At 23.4% G+C, this 17,320-nt stretch overlaps 8 protein-coding genes across 8 annotated transcripts; 4 read left to right on the top strand and 4 right to left on the bottom strand.

The window, feature by feature from the left end:
• Window positions 1-44: 44 nt before the first annotated feature.
• Window positions 45-869, bottom strand: SRAE_2000331700 (Probable ATP-dependent RNA helicase DDX27; the record flags this gene model as incomplete). The annotated part of the gene is made up of 2 exons (XM_024654497.1): window positions 45-746; window positions 789-869. The coding sequence occupies 2 exons, from the start codon at window positions 867-869 to the stop codon at window positions 45-47; spliced, it is 783 nt and encodes a 260-aa protein (XP_024507862.1).
• Window positions 870-995: 126 nt separating this feature from the next.
• Window positions 996-1,784, top strand: SRAE_2000331600 (ADP-ribose pyrophosphatase, mitochondrial; the record flags this gene model as incomplete). Its single annotated transcript, XM_024654495.1, has 1 exon — window positions 996-1,784. The coding sequence occupies one exon, from the start codon at window positions 996-998 to the stop codon at window positions 1,782-1,784; it is 789 nt and encodes a 262-aa protein (XP_024507861.1).
• Window positions 1,785-1,849: 65 nt separating this feature from the next.
• Window positions 1,850-4,744, bottom strand: SRAE_2000331500 (Exportin-2; the record flags this gene model as incomplete). The annotated part of the gene is made up of 1 exon (XM_024654494.1): window positions 1,850-4,744. The coding sequence occupies one exon, from the start codon at window positions 4,742-4,744 to the stop codon at window positions 1,850-1,852; it is 2,895 nt and encodes a 964-aa protein (XP_024507860.1).
• A 1,208-nt stretch (window positions 4,745-5,952) lies between these two features.
• SRAE_2000331400 (TB2/DP1/HVA22-related protein family-containing protein) lies at window positions 5,953-6,490 on the bottom strand (the record flags this gene model as incomplete). Its single annotated transcript, XM_024654493.1, has 2 exons — window positions 5,953-6,317; window positions 6,358-6,490. The coding sequence occupies 2 exons, from the start codon at window positions 6,488-6,490 to the stop codon at window positions 5,953-5,955; spliced, it is 498 nt and encodes a 165-aa protein (XP_024507859.1).
• A 209-nt stretch (window positions 6,491-6,699) lies between these two features.
• SRAE_2000331300 (Hypothetical protein) lies at window positions 6,700-7,566 on the bottom strand (the record flags this gene model as incomplete). Its single annotated transcript, XM_024654492.1, has 1 exon — window positions 6,700-7,566. The coding sequence occupies one exon, from the start codon at window positions 7,564-7,566 to the stop codon at window positions 6,700-6,702; it is 867 nt and encodes a 288-aa protein (XP_024507858.1).
• Window positions 7,567-8,521: 955 nt separating this feature from the next.
• On the top strand, window positions 8,522-9,091 carry SRAE_2000331200 (Hypothetical protein; the record flags this gene model as incomplete). Its single annotated transcript, XM_024654491.1, has 2 exons — window positions 8,522-8,811; window positions 8,854-9,091. 2 exons carry the CDS (start codon window positions 8,522-8,524, stop codon window positions 9,089-9,091), a joined length of 528 nt encoding a protein of 175 aa, XP_024507857.1.
• Window positions 9,092-9,990: 899 nt separating this feature from the next.
• SRAE_2000331100 (PLAT/LH2 domain and Doublecortin domain and Lipase/lipooxygenase, PLAT/LH2 domain and Myosin-like IQ motif-containing domain and P-loop containing nucleoside triphosphate hydrolase domain-containing protein) lies at window positions 9,991-14,857 on the top strand (the record flags this gene model as incomplete). The annotated part of the gene is made up of 7 exons (XM_024654490.1): window positions 9,991-10,029; window positions 10,732-10,944; window positions 10,991-11,729; window positions 11,776-12,222; window positions 12,284-14,674; window positions 14,714-14,753; window positions 14,797-14,857. The coding sequence occupies 7 exons, from the start codon at window positions 9,991-9,993 to the stop codon at window positions 14,855-14,857; spliced, it is 3,930 nt and encodes a 1,309-aa protein (XP_024507856.1).
• A 1,085-nt stretch (window positions 14,858-15,942) lies between these two features.
• Window positions 15,943-17,116, top strand: SRAE_2000331000 (Phosphoserine aminotransferase; the record flags this gene model as incomplete). Its single annotated transcript, XM_024654489.1, has 2 exons — window positions 15,943-16,063; window positions 16,113-17,116. The coding sequence occupies 2 exons, from the start codon at window positions 15,943-15,945 to the stop codon at window positions 17,114-17,116; spliced, it is 1,125 nt and encodes a 374-aa protein (XP_024507855.1).
• Window positions 17,117-17,320: the final 204 nt, after the last annotated feature.

Genomic DNA, 17,320 nt, shown 5'->3' with positions numbered 1-17,320 from the left:
ATTAATTATTTTTAATATTTATTTTTAAATAAAATTTATTTAAACTAACCTGCGAGCAAACAAATATTAACTTTTGAAAATTCCCCAAGTTTTCTTGTAACTTGATAGACTTGTATAGCAAGTTCTCTTGTTGGACATAAAACCAAAACACGAATATAATTTTCTTTTGTTATTGGTTTAAATAATAATCGTTCTAAAATAGGCAACATAAATGCTGCTGTCTTACCAGTACCAGTTGAAGAACAAGCACAAATATCTTTACCAGATAATGCTACAGGAATACAAGCTCCTTGAATAGGTGTAGGTTCAATAAAACCAAGGTTATTTACAGCTTTTTGTAAAGGTTTTGATAAATCCATATCATGAAATGAAGTAATACTTTGACACTCATTGTCTATTAATTTTTTTTGTGCACTTTCATCAAAGAAATTGTTACTAGTATTTTTCTTTTTTTTCTTAACTTCCTTAACTTTAACTTTATCTAAAATATCATCCATTTCTTGTACCAAATCATTTTCATCCTCCTTATATTCACTTAAATCTTTGGCTAATTGTAATTCAGATTTTTTATTTTTTAATCTTTCTTTTTCTATTTTTTCTTGAAGTGTTGATATTCTACTATTTCTTAAATATTTTTTTAACCCATCCAAATCATCTTTCATAACTCTTTTATCTTCTACATTAAAACTAAAGCCAGAATTAAAGTCATTATTCTTTGAAAGTTTTCTTTTTTTAATTTTGATACCCTAAAATAATTTAAATATATAATTTTTGTTTTATAAACTTACTTCTGTATCACTTTCATCTGAGGAGGATCTAATAATATTGAGTTCCTCTTCACTATCACTATGAATTGTTGGATGGTACATTTCTTTTTTATAAATAAATTTTAATTTAAAATATGAATATTAAAATATCTTTGAAATAAATGTTAACGTTATCCCAATCAAAAATTTTTACATTTTCGTTTTAAAAGACTTGTAGTATTTCAGATAATGTTTACCTGTATTAATAAAAATTGTCTTGTAACAACAAAACCATATTTTTTCTCAAATGTATATCGTATAAAAGTACCTGAAAAATTTTTACAATGGAATGTTAAATGGGATGATTATAATCCTCCTGATTATACTTCAATAGATGCTATCAATAAAAGTTGGTCTGATGACAAAGAATTAAATGTTGAAAATTATAAGTGGAATGCTATTGATGGAGATATCAATAGAATATCTTTTGTGGGACATTATCAAATATCTACTGATAATCGTCCATTAAATCCAATTGGAAGAACAGGTTTAAAAGGAAGAGGTGTTCTTGGAAGATGGGGACCTAATCATGCAGCAGACCCTATTGTTACAAGAATATTAGATAATAAACTTCAATTTGTAGCCATAAAAAGAAAAGATACTGGTGAATGGGCAATTCCAGGAGGCATGGTTGACAAAGGAGAAAATGTCTCAAATACCTTAAAAAGAGAATTTACCGAGGAAACATTAGATAATATTTCATCAACTGTTATCGAAGAACTATTTAAAAGTGGTATCATGTTATATAATGGATATGTTGATGACCACAGGAATACAGATAATGCATGGATGGAAACTTCAGTATATTTGTTCCATGATGCTAATAATCAACTTTCACATACAAATTTTAAAGCTGGATCAGATGCTTGCGCTGTAGATTGGATAACATACTCTGAATCTTTATCTTTATACGCTGATCATAAAAAATATTTATCGTTAGTCTATAATAAACTTAAAAAAATTTACAAGATACTTTAATAAATCATCGAAAAAAAATTATTTAAAAAATGATAGTATAAAAAAATAAAGTTAATTGATATAAATTACAACGTAGTTTGAACATATTTCTTTAATAGTTCTAAACTTTCATTACAATCAGGTGAGAAATTTACGCCAGAACTCTGTAACTTAATAATAGCATCGGAAAAAATACGATGATATTGTTTGACTTCCTTGAAAATATCCTCTTCCGGTTTAGCCACACTAAGACGACAAAATTTATTATTGAAATTATCTTCATCAAATAATAACTCTTCATCCATTTCAACTTGTGAATTAACATTTGAAATTCCTTTTATAGAAGCTCCAATTAACTTCACAACACCATTTAATAATGGTACAAATGATTCACTAATAATTTGTGGTTCATTTTGGAAAATTTTAGCCATACCAAGAATAAGAATTTTTCTTTCAAAAGAAGTTGTCATTTGTGCAATACTTGCCAATTCTAGAGCAAATATACGATTCATTGTCATTAAAGCTAAGCCATTCTGAATGACATTGACACAGTTTACAAATTCACTAGCACCTACAATAAGAACAAAACGACAAACAAAAATCATCATATTCTTTTGAAGTTTAAATGTTTTGGAACGTGAAAGTCTTGAATAAATAGGGATAAATAAAGATTGAAAAGTTAAGGTTGGATACTTATTTAAATATGGCAATAATATATTTCCAAGAGTAAACCCATGTTGATCATTGGCTTTAGATCCGATTAATTTGTTATAAATATCAAACAATTTCTTCACATTTTCTTCAGAAAACATTTGATTTGGAAAAGCTTTAATATATGCTTCAAGAGCTATAACACCAGCAGGAACATTTGTTCCATGTTGCCATATTTGTGGTGTTAAAACAAATTGTATAAACCCATGATAGGCATCACTATTGACATTTTCTCCTCGTGCAATTGCCGCAGAACATTGAGAAATAAGAAGTGCAGATATTTGTAAAGCATATGGAACATAATCTTCCATATTTTCTGTAAAAATATGTTCAATAACAGGGAGAACAGCTTGATCAATACCACCGGCAACCCTTGAATAAGCCTTTTTAATAACAACACACATACATTCAAAAATGTAATGAATGTAAACTGGATTAGCTGATTGTTTAAGTGCCGTAAATGACAATTTTGCTAAAGCATTAATAATATTATCAGCACCAGCTGCTGTTGAATCATCCATAAAATTCAGTACTCTCATTAATGCCTTTATAACATAGGGTGTGATACTTGTTGATTTTAATTCTAGTATTTGAGCAATTGAACTGATTAATGCTGGTGTATCAACATCAGCAGTAGTAAAAAGTAACTTATTATCCTGCGATTTTGTGTTTAACAACTTATCTATCATGTTTCCTGTATACCAATGAATTATTTGATTACTTGATGACAATAATCTTCCAACAACTGGTGCAGACACAAGTTCCTTCAAGGCAAGTGGCTGAAGTTTATGACGGAAATTAAAGGCAAATTTTAACGCAGCACATGTAATAATAGGTAGTTCATCAGGGAGACTTTCAACAATTTCAGGACGAACGTACTGAATGTAAAAATCATCTAGATTTACAAAATCTGTTAATTTTGTAACACCCATACGAGCTGTTTCACCACGTACTAACATTGAAGTTACCATGGAATATGTAATCTCCTTTTGAAGCCAATTTGCTTTCCTATTTGCAGAAAATGCACCAACAAACTCCTTAAGTAAATCTTGAATTATTGGACTCACTTGTGCAGGATAATCTGTTGACAAAATTTTTAATAAATCAGCAGCACCCCTTCTTTTAGTGTGTGCATCACCTCCTTCTAGATCTTTTTTTAAATATTCAGCTGGATCATCCTCAAATGTTTCAATATCATCTTGTGACATAACCATATTCTTAATTACAATATCTCTCAAAAGTAATACCAAAACTCCTTCAGCAGTAAACATTTCTTTGTACTGTGGCCTAATACAAATAGCTCCAAGAAAATTCATTGAAGCATTAACTAAAGAATCACAATTATTAACATTACTATTGGCAAAGAATTTTTCCCACATCAATTCAACACAAGGTTGCATGTAAGGAAGAAACTCTTCTTCATAACGTTGAGAAAACAATGTGAAAATTTCACATAAAGCCACCCTTAATTTATTGTAAGGATCTTCTTCATCGGACACTACAAATGGATAAAAATCCATATTTATTTTCATTAAAGTAAGAAAAGCTTCCATCCATACTTTAAGATTATCTTCAAAATATTCACATAAATCCTGTGAATTTAATGAGTGAAATATTTCAGCACAATAAAAAATACAATCAAACATTTCTCTACACTGTTCAGGAGTATGATTTTTTTGTTCGGAACTTTCAACTACTAACTTTACTGTATCAACAAAAAACTTTGTTATTGGTTCAGCACAAATAGTTAAAACATAAAGAATTTCCTTCCATAATTCTTCACTTTTCATTTCGTACCTATATCTTTTAAACAATTCATCCATTGAAATTACAGAAACTTTTGCACTGTCTGATATCCCACCACGTAGACCTTCACTTAATACAGTAGCTAGATTCTGCCATTGCTCAGGAAAATCTGTTTTAGCTATCAATGTTAAAGAAGATAAAAGTTGATCCCTAACTTTTTTATCGCTGGAGTTACCAAATAATACTTCCAAAACATTTTGTCTAATTTTTTCTCTTTCCAATTGATCAAGAGGTGCCGTTCCATTACCTGTCCATTGGTATTTAATAAAATTTTTTACAGCTACAGCTGCACATGTTATAACAGATTCAGGAAAATTAGCATTCATACCATTACGCGTATCACAAATCTTTAATAACGTATTGCAAAAACCAGCATTTTCAGTAAATTGAGACATTTGCATTTCCGCATTTAGTCTTACATCTTTATCGCTGCTGAGTGTTCCTTGTAATGTATTTAATACCATTTCTACGTTACTGTTCATTTTTTTTTCTTACACAATACTATAATTCCTTAAAAATATCGTTGACAAAAGTTAGTTTATTGATATAAATCCTGAAAATGGATAAAATTTATGCAAGTTAAAAAAAAAGATTAAAAACGTAAATCCAAAATATACCCCTAGAAATTAAAACTTAAAAATTTAATATTTTGTATTTACAAGGTGAAAGGAACGAAGAAAAATATGCTACAGAGACGATATGAAATAAAAATGATGAAATAATCATAGAAAACTAAGTGAAGGCGCCTTTTTAAACAATCAGAAAAACGGTAGACACCATCAGATTTCTTATAAAGAAACCGACAAAATATTTGGAAAAGTGTCCTTAATAAATGAATTACAAACAACGCTGTTTTAATAATTTGCATAACTTAACGTAACTTGGTATTTTTCTGCCATCATCAATAGAAATAAATAATTATACATAGATAAAGTTTGGGTTAGTAAAATTAAAAAATAAAAAATTTCATTTTCACTTAGATATAATTTCAAATGCATCAACAAATATTTTTTTAAAAAAAGAAAATGAATTTTTTGATCCAAAAATAGACATTTTTTTTAAATGAAAATATTTAGTCATATTTATAAAGCATAAAAAAACCGTGCAAGATTATATTATGTAAATATATATAAAATAATTTATTATTTTCTAAACTAAAATGAAATTTCTTCTTTTACTAAAAAACAATTTTAATAATTGATAATAATTAAATTTAACAAGCTAAATAATTTAGCCATAATTAAAAATTTTTTCCAAAAGTAAAGTTAAATATTTATTAAAATTTATATTTTAAAATTCTTAGTAATAATTTGTTCTTTACAATTATGAATTTCTAAAGACTTTCTTTTGCTGAAAATAAATAATATTAAATTTCTTATGGATTTAGATGATAATCTCAATAAGTTTTTATGAAATAAGGACTTTATATAAGCTACGATGCTATTAAAAATTAGTGTAAATTAAAAAAAGTATATATGTATGGCTTCATTGGAAAAGGGAGATTTTACTAAAATTGGAAACCTTATAAAATTTTTAAAAGTAAATGAATTCTTATATTAAATGTAGTCAATATTTTTTTTAAAATGTTTATTTTGACATACTACAAATTTCAATGTAAATTATTTTTTCGTTAGTTCCCCTTTGTAAAATTAATTTTCTTCTTAAAATAATCTTAGAATGTAGAAGAAAATCGTCCGTTGACCATTGAATATTTACTAATGGGAAGAAATGGTTTGATGTATGATCTGTAAATTCTAACTGAACCTCTACTCCATTCTGAGGAAAGGTAAATAAGAAAAATTGTTTTTAAAAATACATAACAAGGAATTTTGTTTTCAATATGGATTAAAAAATAATCCAATACATGCAAAAAAGCATAAAAAGGCCAATAAATTAAGAGTCTTCCAGTTTCATATTTTTCTTTTTTCTTTATGTTACAAAAAAAATAGTACAATGGAAGAGAAACTGTCATTAATCTTGAGATTAGCAAAGCTGATTGACCTATCAAAAGATATAATGAAAGTAGTGCAGCAAATACTAAAAAAATATAGATTATTTTGTATAAATGTTAACTTACAATAAATAACTTCATGTCTTAATAAATTTAAATATTTTCCAATTTTTCCTATCGTTCGATTAAACTTACTATCTTTTGACATTTGAATTTTTAAACTATTTTGAATTTCTTTTTGAAGTAAACATTCATTCATTGTTTTTGTTAGTAAATTTAATTACAATAAAAATTTTATCCATGGATTAAAAGAATAAAAAAAGGAGAAAAATTTGTTTGTAAAAATAGTAACATGTAAATATTTTCATTATATGGTTTATTATAGAAAGGTTGAAAAAAAGTGTAAATAATTGTGTTAAATATTTACATATTTAATTACTATTAAAATGTTAACTATATTTATGTGATCTATTTTTTGACTTTATTATAATCTTTTTCAACCGTTAAATTTTTGTTAGTAGGATTTGATCCTTCCTCTGTTTTATTACTTTTATCTTCTTTTAAGTCAAATGCATCAACATTATTAATTAAATCATCCAAATCATCATAAACTGGATGAGATTTTTCATCAGTTTTGTTTTTACAATTTTTTTTTATTGAAGCTTTTTTATTCATTTCAATTAACCATTTACTATATGAATCAAGTGCATCTTCTTTATTTTCAGTGGTTACAGATTTTGAAGAAAATTTTACTGATTTTTTTTTTGAATCATCTATATGAGCACTTGTAGTATTACATTTATTTTTGGATACATTAAGTAAATTTTGTATGTTATTTGCGTATATTGGTTTTTCTTTTTTATTACTTTTATCAGGAGCACTTTTTATACTTGTGTTACAAAAAGTTATCGAAGAACATCTATGAATCTTTGAATTACCAATTCTCCATTGAAAAAATTTAGCACCACTTTTTTGCCTTCGATAATTTTCAGGTGAAAAATGATTTGTCCTACTATCAAACTTTAAATATTTATTACATGCCAATAACAGTCCATTTTTTTCTTTAGTTGAGAAACAATTTGTATTACAATATTCTAAAAATTCTTTAGGATATGTAAATATTAGTTTTGCTAATGATGCAACTCCTGTATTTAAATACACAGGTTTTTTTTCAATTGTATATAACCAATTCATTCTTAAAGCAGCATTTCTTTTATATGGTGGCCTGTTACTCGTTATATTATTTTGACATGATTCCTGGGTAACTTCTGAAAAATTTGGACCCATCATTAATCCACCCCCAAACCAGTATATTAATCTATGTTGATCTGTCATTTTGTTAAAAAAAAAGTATTGATTTATATTTAATTTATATAAATAATTTATTTAAATGACAAAATCTTAATTTTATTAATTTTTAATTTCTTATTATTTAATTATAATATTCATTTTTTAAAATAAAATATTCTTTAGTATATTATTAATCACAATAATAAAAAAAAATATACATTATTTTTTATTTCCATTAAACTAAATAGAATTGAAAACAAATACTTTATTATTTAAAAAAAAATATATATATAAAATTTTTTACTTTTTTTTTATTAAAACGTTTTTCAAGTTATTACATTTTTTATACAATAATAATTTAAAAACTTTCGATGATAAACTCAATTGCCTTTGTTAATATTTTTTGTAAGTAAAAATATAATAAAACTTTTTATCCATGTGAAAAAAAATTATTTTTAGAATTGGTAGACTATTATGGGAAAAAAAATTATTTTATTCTTTTTGATAATTTATAAGTTATTATAGAACTTTGATTGTTTTGCACTATTTAATTACATTTATAAAAATATTTTTTAAAATATCACATAATAATTTTTTTTAAATGTATTATTATTTATTAAAAACGGAAAATGAAGACATAATTTTAACTTTTAATTATGGTAATAATGATATACTTTTTTTTTTCATGCTAAATTTTCATGTTAAAATTTAATATTATTAAATAAAGAAATTAATTTATATTTTTTATGTATCTAATAAAATAAATTTTAGTATCATTAAATGTCATACTTTTTTTTTAAAATTGTAATACTTTAAAAATTATGTTTTTTTTTAACTTAATCATAAGCATTTTATAAAATCTAAGTATTCTTTTTTAGTTTTTATTCAATAAAAATAACATATAAATTAACGATGATATTTTTTTGTATATAAAAGGATAAAAATGATGTCTTTTATTTAATTTTTTTTAACCATCTCTCATCACTAACTTAATTTAAAAATGCAAGGTGGAAATGATATCTTTGATAGTGTTGTTGAAAATTCTTTCTATTTTCTTTTTAATACAACAATGATTTGTATAATTATATTATTTTTATCATGTGGATTTGGTGTTATTGTTATAATAAGTAATATAGTTGCTCAAATAATTACTTCAGTGGGACAAAGTATTGTAGCATGGATTAGGGTGAAAAAAAATACTACTTCAAAAGACATTCCAGAAAGTATTTTAGAATCATCTTCAAGAGAAAGAATTAATTTTCAATTAAATGACACTTCAATGATTAACAGGTTTGTTAGATTGATCTTCTAAAAATGTTAGTTTCTTTCTAGGACACCATCAAATATGGATAGTATACAGTTGGAATCATCTTCAGATGCAGGAAATGCTTCTTTAAATTCAGTTGATTTAAATGATAGAACACATTCTGATACAATTTTTAGTGAATATAATACACTAAATAATACTCAGGCTGCAAAATGTTACTCTACATTTTCTACAAAAATTAATACTAATACTAGTATATTTTCTCCTTTTGCTTACAGTAAGAAGCCAAAATATATTGTATAGATTTTTAATGTCTCTTTTGCTGTATATATATATATATAAATGTAAATAAATAGATTTTTGTTGCTTACATTATACATTTCTTTTTTTTTTCTTTGAAATATTGTGTAATTTTCCTATTAATTTTCCCATTTCTTAACTTATTTTTTTTATTTAATCTTTCATGAATTGTTTCTCCTTTTTTTATAGTATATAAAATTTTTATTTTATATTATAAACATAATATATTTCACTACAATTTTCATCATTAAATTATCTTAAAATTTTTTTGTTATATTAAACTTATTGTTATTTCAAAATTTAAAATATATAGAAATTATATATATATTCATTTATTAAATTATTTTAAAACATTATTATTTTTTTTAAATAAAAACAAAATGAAATATATTTCTTAATTGTTTTAAAAATTATACCCTATGCCGTGTAAATTTACATTATCATTAAAATAAATAGAAAATATTTTATATACCTATTTTAAGGAATCAAAATTTAATAAAAAAAAAATTAATTTTTCTATTTAAATTTAATAAATAAACGTTTAATAGCGAAAATTTTACTGTAAATAAATTTAACTTGGCAAAAAATTGTTCACATGGTAACATGTTGCGTAATATTAAATTATAAAGATAAAAGTTAAAGGATAATATTAAATGTAAAAATTTCAATAGAAAAAAATGTCAGTATTATTTAATTTTTAGAATTAACTATTAATATAAGCATTAAAAATTTTTTCAATGGATTAAAATTTATTATATTGTAAAAGATGTTATAATGAAAAATATAATTATATATATGTATAAGAGATAAGAATTCTAGTAATAAATAATGAATTTTATACATTTTACGTTTCAGAAATTAAATCAAAAAATTAAATATATACACTTATATTAATTTATAAAATGGAAAGCAGAAATATTATATCTGGATCTTCCTCTACGGTATGTTTTTTTTTTGTGTACTTTTTTGAAAACATGTTGTAATTAGTTATTTTATTAATAATTAACTTAATTTTTTTCTTTTTAAATCCATAAATCATTTTTGGTGTTTTGGAAACCACCTAATATTTTTTTTTTCATTAAAATTAATATCATTTTCAATAGAAATACTATGAGATTTTTAATATATTTAATATCAAATTTTTTTAATAATTTATAGTTATCTTATAAATTAAAAATTTGTAAAAACTAAAGTTTATTTTATCAATATTGTTTTAAATAAGATTAAAATAAAAGAATTAATTTAGTTTTTTTTAAATATTTAAAAAAATAAATATTTTTATTCCTATTAAATGAAGCATTTATTTTAAAAGACTATAAAACTTTCAATTAAACAATATGTTTTGATATTATATATGTATATATAAGTACATGAAAACTTTATTGCTTTTTTTTAGTTTTAGGTAACAAAATGAGCACATTTTAAATATGTTTTTTTTTTTTTTATTTTATTTTAATATATTAATATTGTAGAAATAATGTATATAAATACATTAAATATATATTTTTTTAATTATTTTTTCCATGTTAATAGGAAAACTTAAATATTGTTATTGAAATATTTAATACTTTATTAATTGATATTTTTTAAAGATAAATTTTTGTTACTTTAATTGTAAAATAGTTAATTTTTTATTTTTATAGCAATCTACTGTTTATATGGAGAATAATAAGTATGACAATAAAGATATAGTAGAAAATAATGATGGTAAAAATAACTTATTACCTAATATACCTAATAATGATAAATATATTATGAATAATAGGATGATTCCAAATACAAAATATTCTAATTTTAATGAACCATATGTTGCCAAAACAGTTGTATTTTATAAAGAGGGTGATAATTATTTTTCTGTAAGTTTTAAATAATGATGTCATTATTAATTTTTTTTATATATAGGGTATTCGTGTACCAATATCAAAATATCGATATCGTAACATGGATTCATTATTAGATGAATTAAATTCTAATATATCATTACCATTTGGTGTTCGTCGCCTAACAACTCCTCATGGAAAAAATACAATAAAAAGTTTAGATGAATTACAACATGGTGGTAAATATGTGGCAGGGTCATCAACAAAACGATGTCGTGGTGTAGATTTAGATGCTGTTATGAAATTTCGTCGTCTCAAAGAAGATACATTAAAAGGAAAAGTAGACCAAAAAATTACATTAGGAAGTACAATACCATTATCACAAGCATATGATGCTTATAAAAAAAAAATTGATAGAAATAGTAATAATATTATTAGTTTACCATTAACTGCTAAACAATTATTTTTTGTAAGAAATGGTAAACCATCAAAAATTTATAGAGCATTATTAAATCCATTACGTCCATTAAGTTTTGAATATTTACTTGAAGAAGTTAGTAGAGGTCTTCAGGTGGCAATTTTTAAAATTTATAGTTACCAAGGTGAAAGATTAACATCAATACAAGATTTATTAGAATTAAATGAAGCAAGAGTATTAGCAGTTCCTAGAAATGAAAAACCAATATTTCGTGGTAAAGTTTATGATTCAAAATATGTTTATGATAATCAATTACCAAAAATTAATAATGATAAAAAGGCAAATAAATTACCCAAAAATAAGAAAGATACTGATAAAATATCAGGTTCACCAACATATAGAGGTAATTAATAATTTATGATATTTTTTTTTTATTTTCGTTTTTGAAGGGTATTCAGGTAGTAGTGCAAATGGTTTCACTAATTTAGCATCAAAAAAACTAACAAAACAAAGTATATTTCCTCAGATATATGATAATCATAAACAAAATATTGCTATTTCAAATAGAAAAAGTACACCATATTCTAAGAATGATAAAGATATTAAAAATGAAGATAGTGATAGTGGTAGACCTCATAGTACAAGTGAAAATGAAGGAAGTTATAATGGAAATTATGGAAGAGCTCCATCTATGGATTATCCTATCTCTAATGTGAGGGAAGAAAATTTTGAAGAAGAGGATGAAGATGATTATGATGATGATGATTCGCAGGAAGAAGAAAAAGAAGATGATGATGGAAATGAAGAAAATAAAATAAAAAATTCTAATGAATTAAAGATTGAAAATGATAATAATAATGATAATGAAAGTTATATTTCAGATGATAGAAATAAAGGTAAAATTATTAATTTTTTTTTATTATGATTATTTATATATATATTAACTTTTTTATATAGAAGTTGATTTAGATTTAATTACGGATGATGAAGATAATAATGATATTATTGCTAATGTTCCATTATCACTTAATTATGAACAGGAGAGTAATGATGCAATCAAAGAGCAAGATGAAAAAAAAATAAATGAAGCGGCAATTGTTATACAAAAAAATGTTCGTACATATCTAGCAAGAAAAAAATATAAAGAAATGTTATCATCAAAAAAGGATGATGAAATTCCTGAAAAAAATAATTCTGAAAATAAAAATAATGATGATAATGATATTAATGTTAAAAAAAATAATGCTTCAAAAGTTATACAAAAATCATGGCGTGAATATAAAGAAAGAAAAAAATTATTAAAAAAGGAGGATAATGTTGATATTAAAGATCAAACAAGTAGTGCAGAATCATTAGAATCAAGTAATGAAGAAGTAACAATTCATAATGATGGAACTGTTGGTGAAATAATTACAAATACAATGGAAACCTATAATTATATGGTAACAGTTTTTATTGGAAATAGATGGGCTGCAGATACAGAAGCTGATATATGTATAATAATTTATGGAACATTAAAAAATAGTGGTCAACAATATTTAAAACAAGAATCTAATACATATAAATTTAAACAAAATTCTATGGAAAATTTTTTATTAATATTAAATGAATATTTAGGTGATGTAGAAAAAATTGAAATTAGTCATGATTCTGAGGGATATGGTAGTGGTGTATTTATTGATAGAATTATTATTTCTGATACAACATGTGAAAGACCTAAACAATATTTATTTTTAATAAATAAATGGTTTGATAGTGTACAGGTTGATGGAAAAATTTCAAGAATAGTAAAACCAACAACATTATTTTATTTAGATAATGTTGTTGATTCTAAAAATTTTAAAAGTCTTAATCGTTGGGAATTATTAATTTATGGTGGTACAGAGAAAGGAGAAGGTGGTACAACATCAAATCTTGAAATAACAGGATATGGAACAATGGGTAAAAATTCATGTAAAAATCTTTATGATTCAAAACTTGATAATCCTCCAAATAAAGCATTAATGCAAATAGATTTAGGTGATATAGGACAATTATTAAAAATTAGAATTGATATTGATGGTACTGGTATTAAACCAAATTTTTTTATACGAAAAATTGAGATGAAAGATTTAGATACGGGTGAAGAATTTGTACTATTTTGTAATAAATGGTTAAAATATAAATCATTAGAAAAAAGTGAACAATCATTTAGAGAATTTCCTATTTATAGACCTGGTTTTGAACCATTACAAATTTATAAATATGAGGGTAAAATTATTTTAAATAATGAAAGTAAATTTTTAAATGAAAGTTCAGCTGAGGTACAAATATTTGGAACATTAGGTGAAACTGGAAGAATATTAATTTGTTTTGAAAATTCTAATATTATAAAAAAAGGTAGATATGATTTTGTATTTAAAGTAGAAGCAGTTAGTGTTGGAAATATTGAAGGTGTTAGAATATATTATCAACCAAGTAAGGCATCCATTGATTTGTTAGAAGGAATGAATATTTTACAAAATATTTTTGATGCACATGATTGTCAAATTAATGTTTTACCAAATTGGATGATTGAAAAAATTTATATAAGAGAATCATTACATAATCCATTTAGATATGTTATTAAAGAAGGTAAACTTTTTGTCCTACCATTAAATGATGAAAAAGAAAATGTTATATATTGTAAAGAAATGTTTGTATCAAATATGGAAGGTCTTGCAACAAAAATATCAAAAAAGAAACAAAAAAATAGTAATGTATCAAAATGGTTATTAACAATGACTATTGATAATACCTCAAATTTACTTCCACAAATTATAATTTGTGGTGAAAAAAGTTATATAACATTAAATCCAGTTAATTTAACACCAATTGATAATAAATTAAGTTTTAATTCAAATGAATGTGATTTAGGTTTATTAACAAAAATAAGAATAGAAACTGTTAATTCAATAAAAATGGATCGTTTAATGTCAAAAGAGGAAGATGAAGTTTTAAACCAAAATGAAGATCATTTATATATTGAAAGAATACGAATAACAGACATAATAAATGGTGATGAATTAAGATTTAGTGATTTAAATGAAACATTATATAATAATTCAATTAAAGAATTTTCTGCCATTTGGCCAGATATACCACCTATGGCAACGACAATCTACCAAGTTAAAACTATTATAGCCAACATTATTGGGCAAATTAAAGTATACCTAAATGTTTTTGGAACTTTTGGTAATTCAGGATATCGAGAAATGAAAAATGATTCTGATGAATGGTTTAGTAATGAAGTTAAACAAACATTTCAATTTGAAGCTGTTTCTCTAGGACCATTAGTTAGTTTAAACATTAAGGTAGAAAGTAATGCAGGTAAATATGAATTGAATTTAAAGGAAGTCGAAATTTTAGATACAACAACTGATAGTGTTTTCAATTTTAATGTTAATAGGTATGTTACTTTATTTTTTCTAATTATGTCTTTTTTTCTTTAGAGTATTCAATGAAAAAAATCCAAGTGATATTGATGTTCAGCTCTCAAAAGATAAATATTAAGTTTTTTTTTTATCGTTTTAATAAATAATTTAATAAATAAATTGTTTTTTTTTAAATGTAAAATTTTAACTTCATAAAGTTTTGTAACTGGAATTTAACAGAAAAAAAAAACAGATTTATGATATTTTATTTAACTATTACTATTTTTAAAGATAAAGTTTTTCCATAATCATTAATAAAATTTAAATTTATGATTTTAGCTATTATTTTAAGACTTCTTTCCAGTATCACTAAAAACATTTCATTTTTTATCAATCTTAAAATTTTTGGACGGAAATTTCCTTTACATATTTTTTCTAAAATTTTAAAATATTTAATTTTATATCAATTTAATATAATATTGAAATATGTCATAATTTGATAACATTTTGCATATCAAATTTTCAGAATAAAAAAAAAGAAATTAAAAGTTTCACTGGTCAAGTATGATTATTTATTTTTCAAAACAAAATTTATTTTTAGGTAATAACTTTATTTGTTAATAAAATTTCAATATATATGTTAACTTTATAATTTTGATAATTAATGATAGTTATATAAAAATAATTATTTAAAACAGGATGCTATAAGGGTGATGAATATAACTTTAGTTTAAAAATGCAACTTCACATGATAAACACACTTTTTCAAATTTATTTTAACAATATAACTTAGTTTATCGGTAATCAAATATAGCTTGTAGCTGTTGGTTAAGTTATAAATTAAGATATATAAAACAAATCACTAAGTTTTTTTTTTACAACAACTGTAGGCAGTAATAAATTGTGATTAACAGACAAACTTAGACACTATAAATCTAAATATAAAGTGACCATCAATAAAAATATTTTATATTTTTAAATAACTTTTTTATATATAACCTTTATGATATAATACTTTAAATATTTATTTAATATATAATCATTTTATTAAGTATTTTTATGTTGTAGTAAGAATTTCCCTGTCTATAAATTTTGATAAGATTAGAAATATATTTTATCATTTTATTTTAAGCTATATAAAATTAATTAAAACAAAATTTTTATTCATAAAATTAAAAATAATAATTTTAATATTTTATTATTTATAGTTAATTACTAATGAAAATGTTAGATGCTACTAAAAAAATTAATTTTGGTGCTGGACCATCAAAAATACCTACTGAGGTTATGATTAGAGCATCAAGTGATTTTTGTAATTATAATGGTACAGGTTTAGCTCTTTTTGGTATGTTTTTAATTATAAAAAATAATAAAAAATTTTAAAAATATTATAGAACATAGTCATAGATCAAATGAATTTGGAAATTTTCTTCAAGAAACAATTAATTTAGTAAAAGAATTAATGTTAGTACCAGATAATTATGAAATTTTATTTATGCATGGTGGTGGTACAGGACAATTTGCCGCTATTCCTCTTAATTTAATTGGTGATGATAAAGAGGCAACAGCTGATTATCTTATTTCTGGTACATGGTCAAAAAAAGCTGCAGAGGAAGCATCTAAATATGTCAAAGTTAATAAAGTTATTCCGGATACTAAAAATTATACAACAATACCACCCCGTGAAGAATGGGTATTAACACCAAATGCAAAATACTTTTATTATTGTGCTAATGAAACTGTTCATGGAATTGAAATTAAAGATATTAATTTACCTAAAGAAACGGTAATTGTTGCTGATGTTTCTTCAAACATTCTTTCTAGACCATTTGATGTTTCAAAACATGGTATTGTATTTGCTGGAACACAAAAAAATCTTGGTGTTTCAGGGGTAACATTAGTTATTATTAGAAAAGATCTTCTTAATAAACCTTCAAAATATTGTCCATCAATATTAAATTTTACCGAAACAGCAAAACATAAATCACTCTACAATACTCCAAGTATGTTTTCTATACATATGACTTATTATACATTATGTTGGATTAAAAAAATTGGTGGAACAAAATATATTTTTGAAAATAATAGAAAAAAAGCTAAACTTTTGTATGATACAATTGATAAAAGTAACAATTTTTATTTTTCACCTATTGATAAGAAATATCGTTCAAGTATGAATGTCCCTTTTAGAATAGGAGGAAAAGAAGGTAATGTTGATTTAGAGAAATTGTTTATTGAAGAATCTTTAAAAAAAGGAATGATTGGATTAAAAGGACATCGCTCTGTTGGTGGTATTCGTGCTAGTATTTATAATTCTATAACTATAGATGAGGTTAATGAACTTATTGAATTTATGAAAGAATTTCAAATTAGTCATACAATCAATGATCATATATAAATAATTTCGCTGTTATTCAATTTTTTGATAAAGCCATCTTTTTTTTGAATAAAAAATAAGTAAATAAATTTTCGTTTATTCATAGTATATTAATTGTAATATGTTTCCAATTTTTCTATAAGTTTTTTATAACAAAAAAAAAGATTGTAAAAAAGAAACATATGTTAAACAAAAGTTGACAGCATTTAAAAAAAAAAGAAAACA

This window comes from Strongyloides ratti (assembly GCF_001040885.1).
Source record: "Strongyloides ratti genome assembly S_ratti_ED321, chromosome : 2".
Lineage (NCBI taxonomy): Eukaryota > Metazoa > Nematoda > Chromadorea > Rhabditida > Strongyloididae > Strongyloides > Strongyloides ratti.
This window is presented reverse-complemented; position numbering and strand designations above follow the sequence as displayed.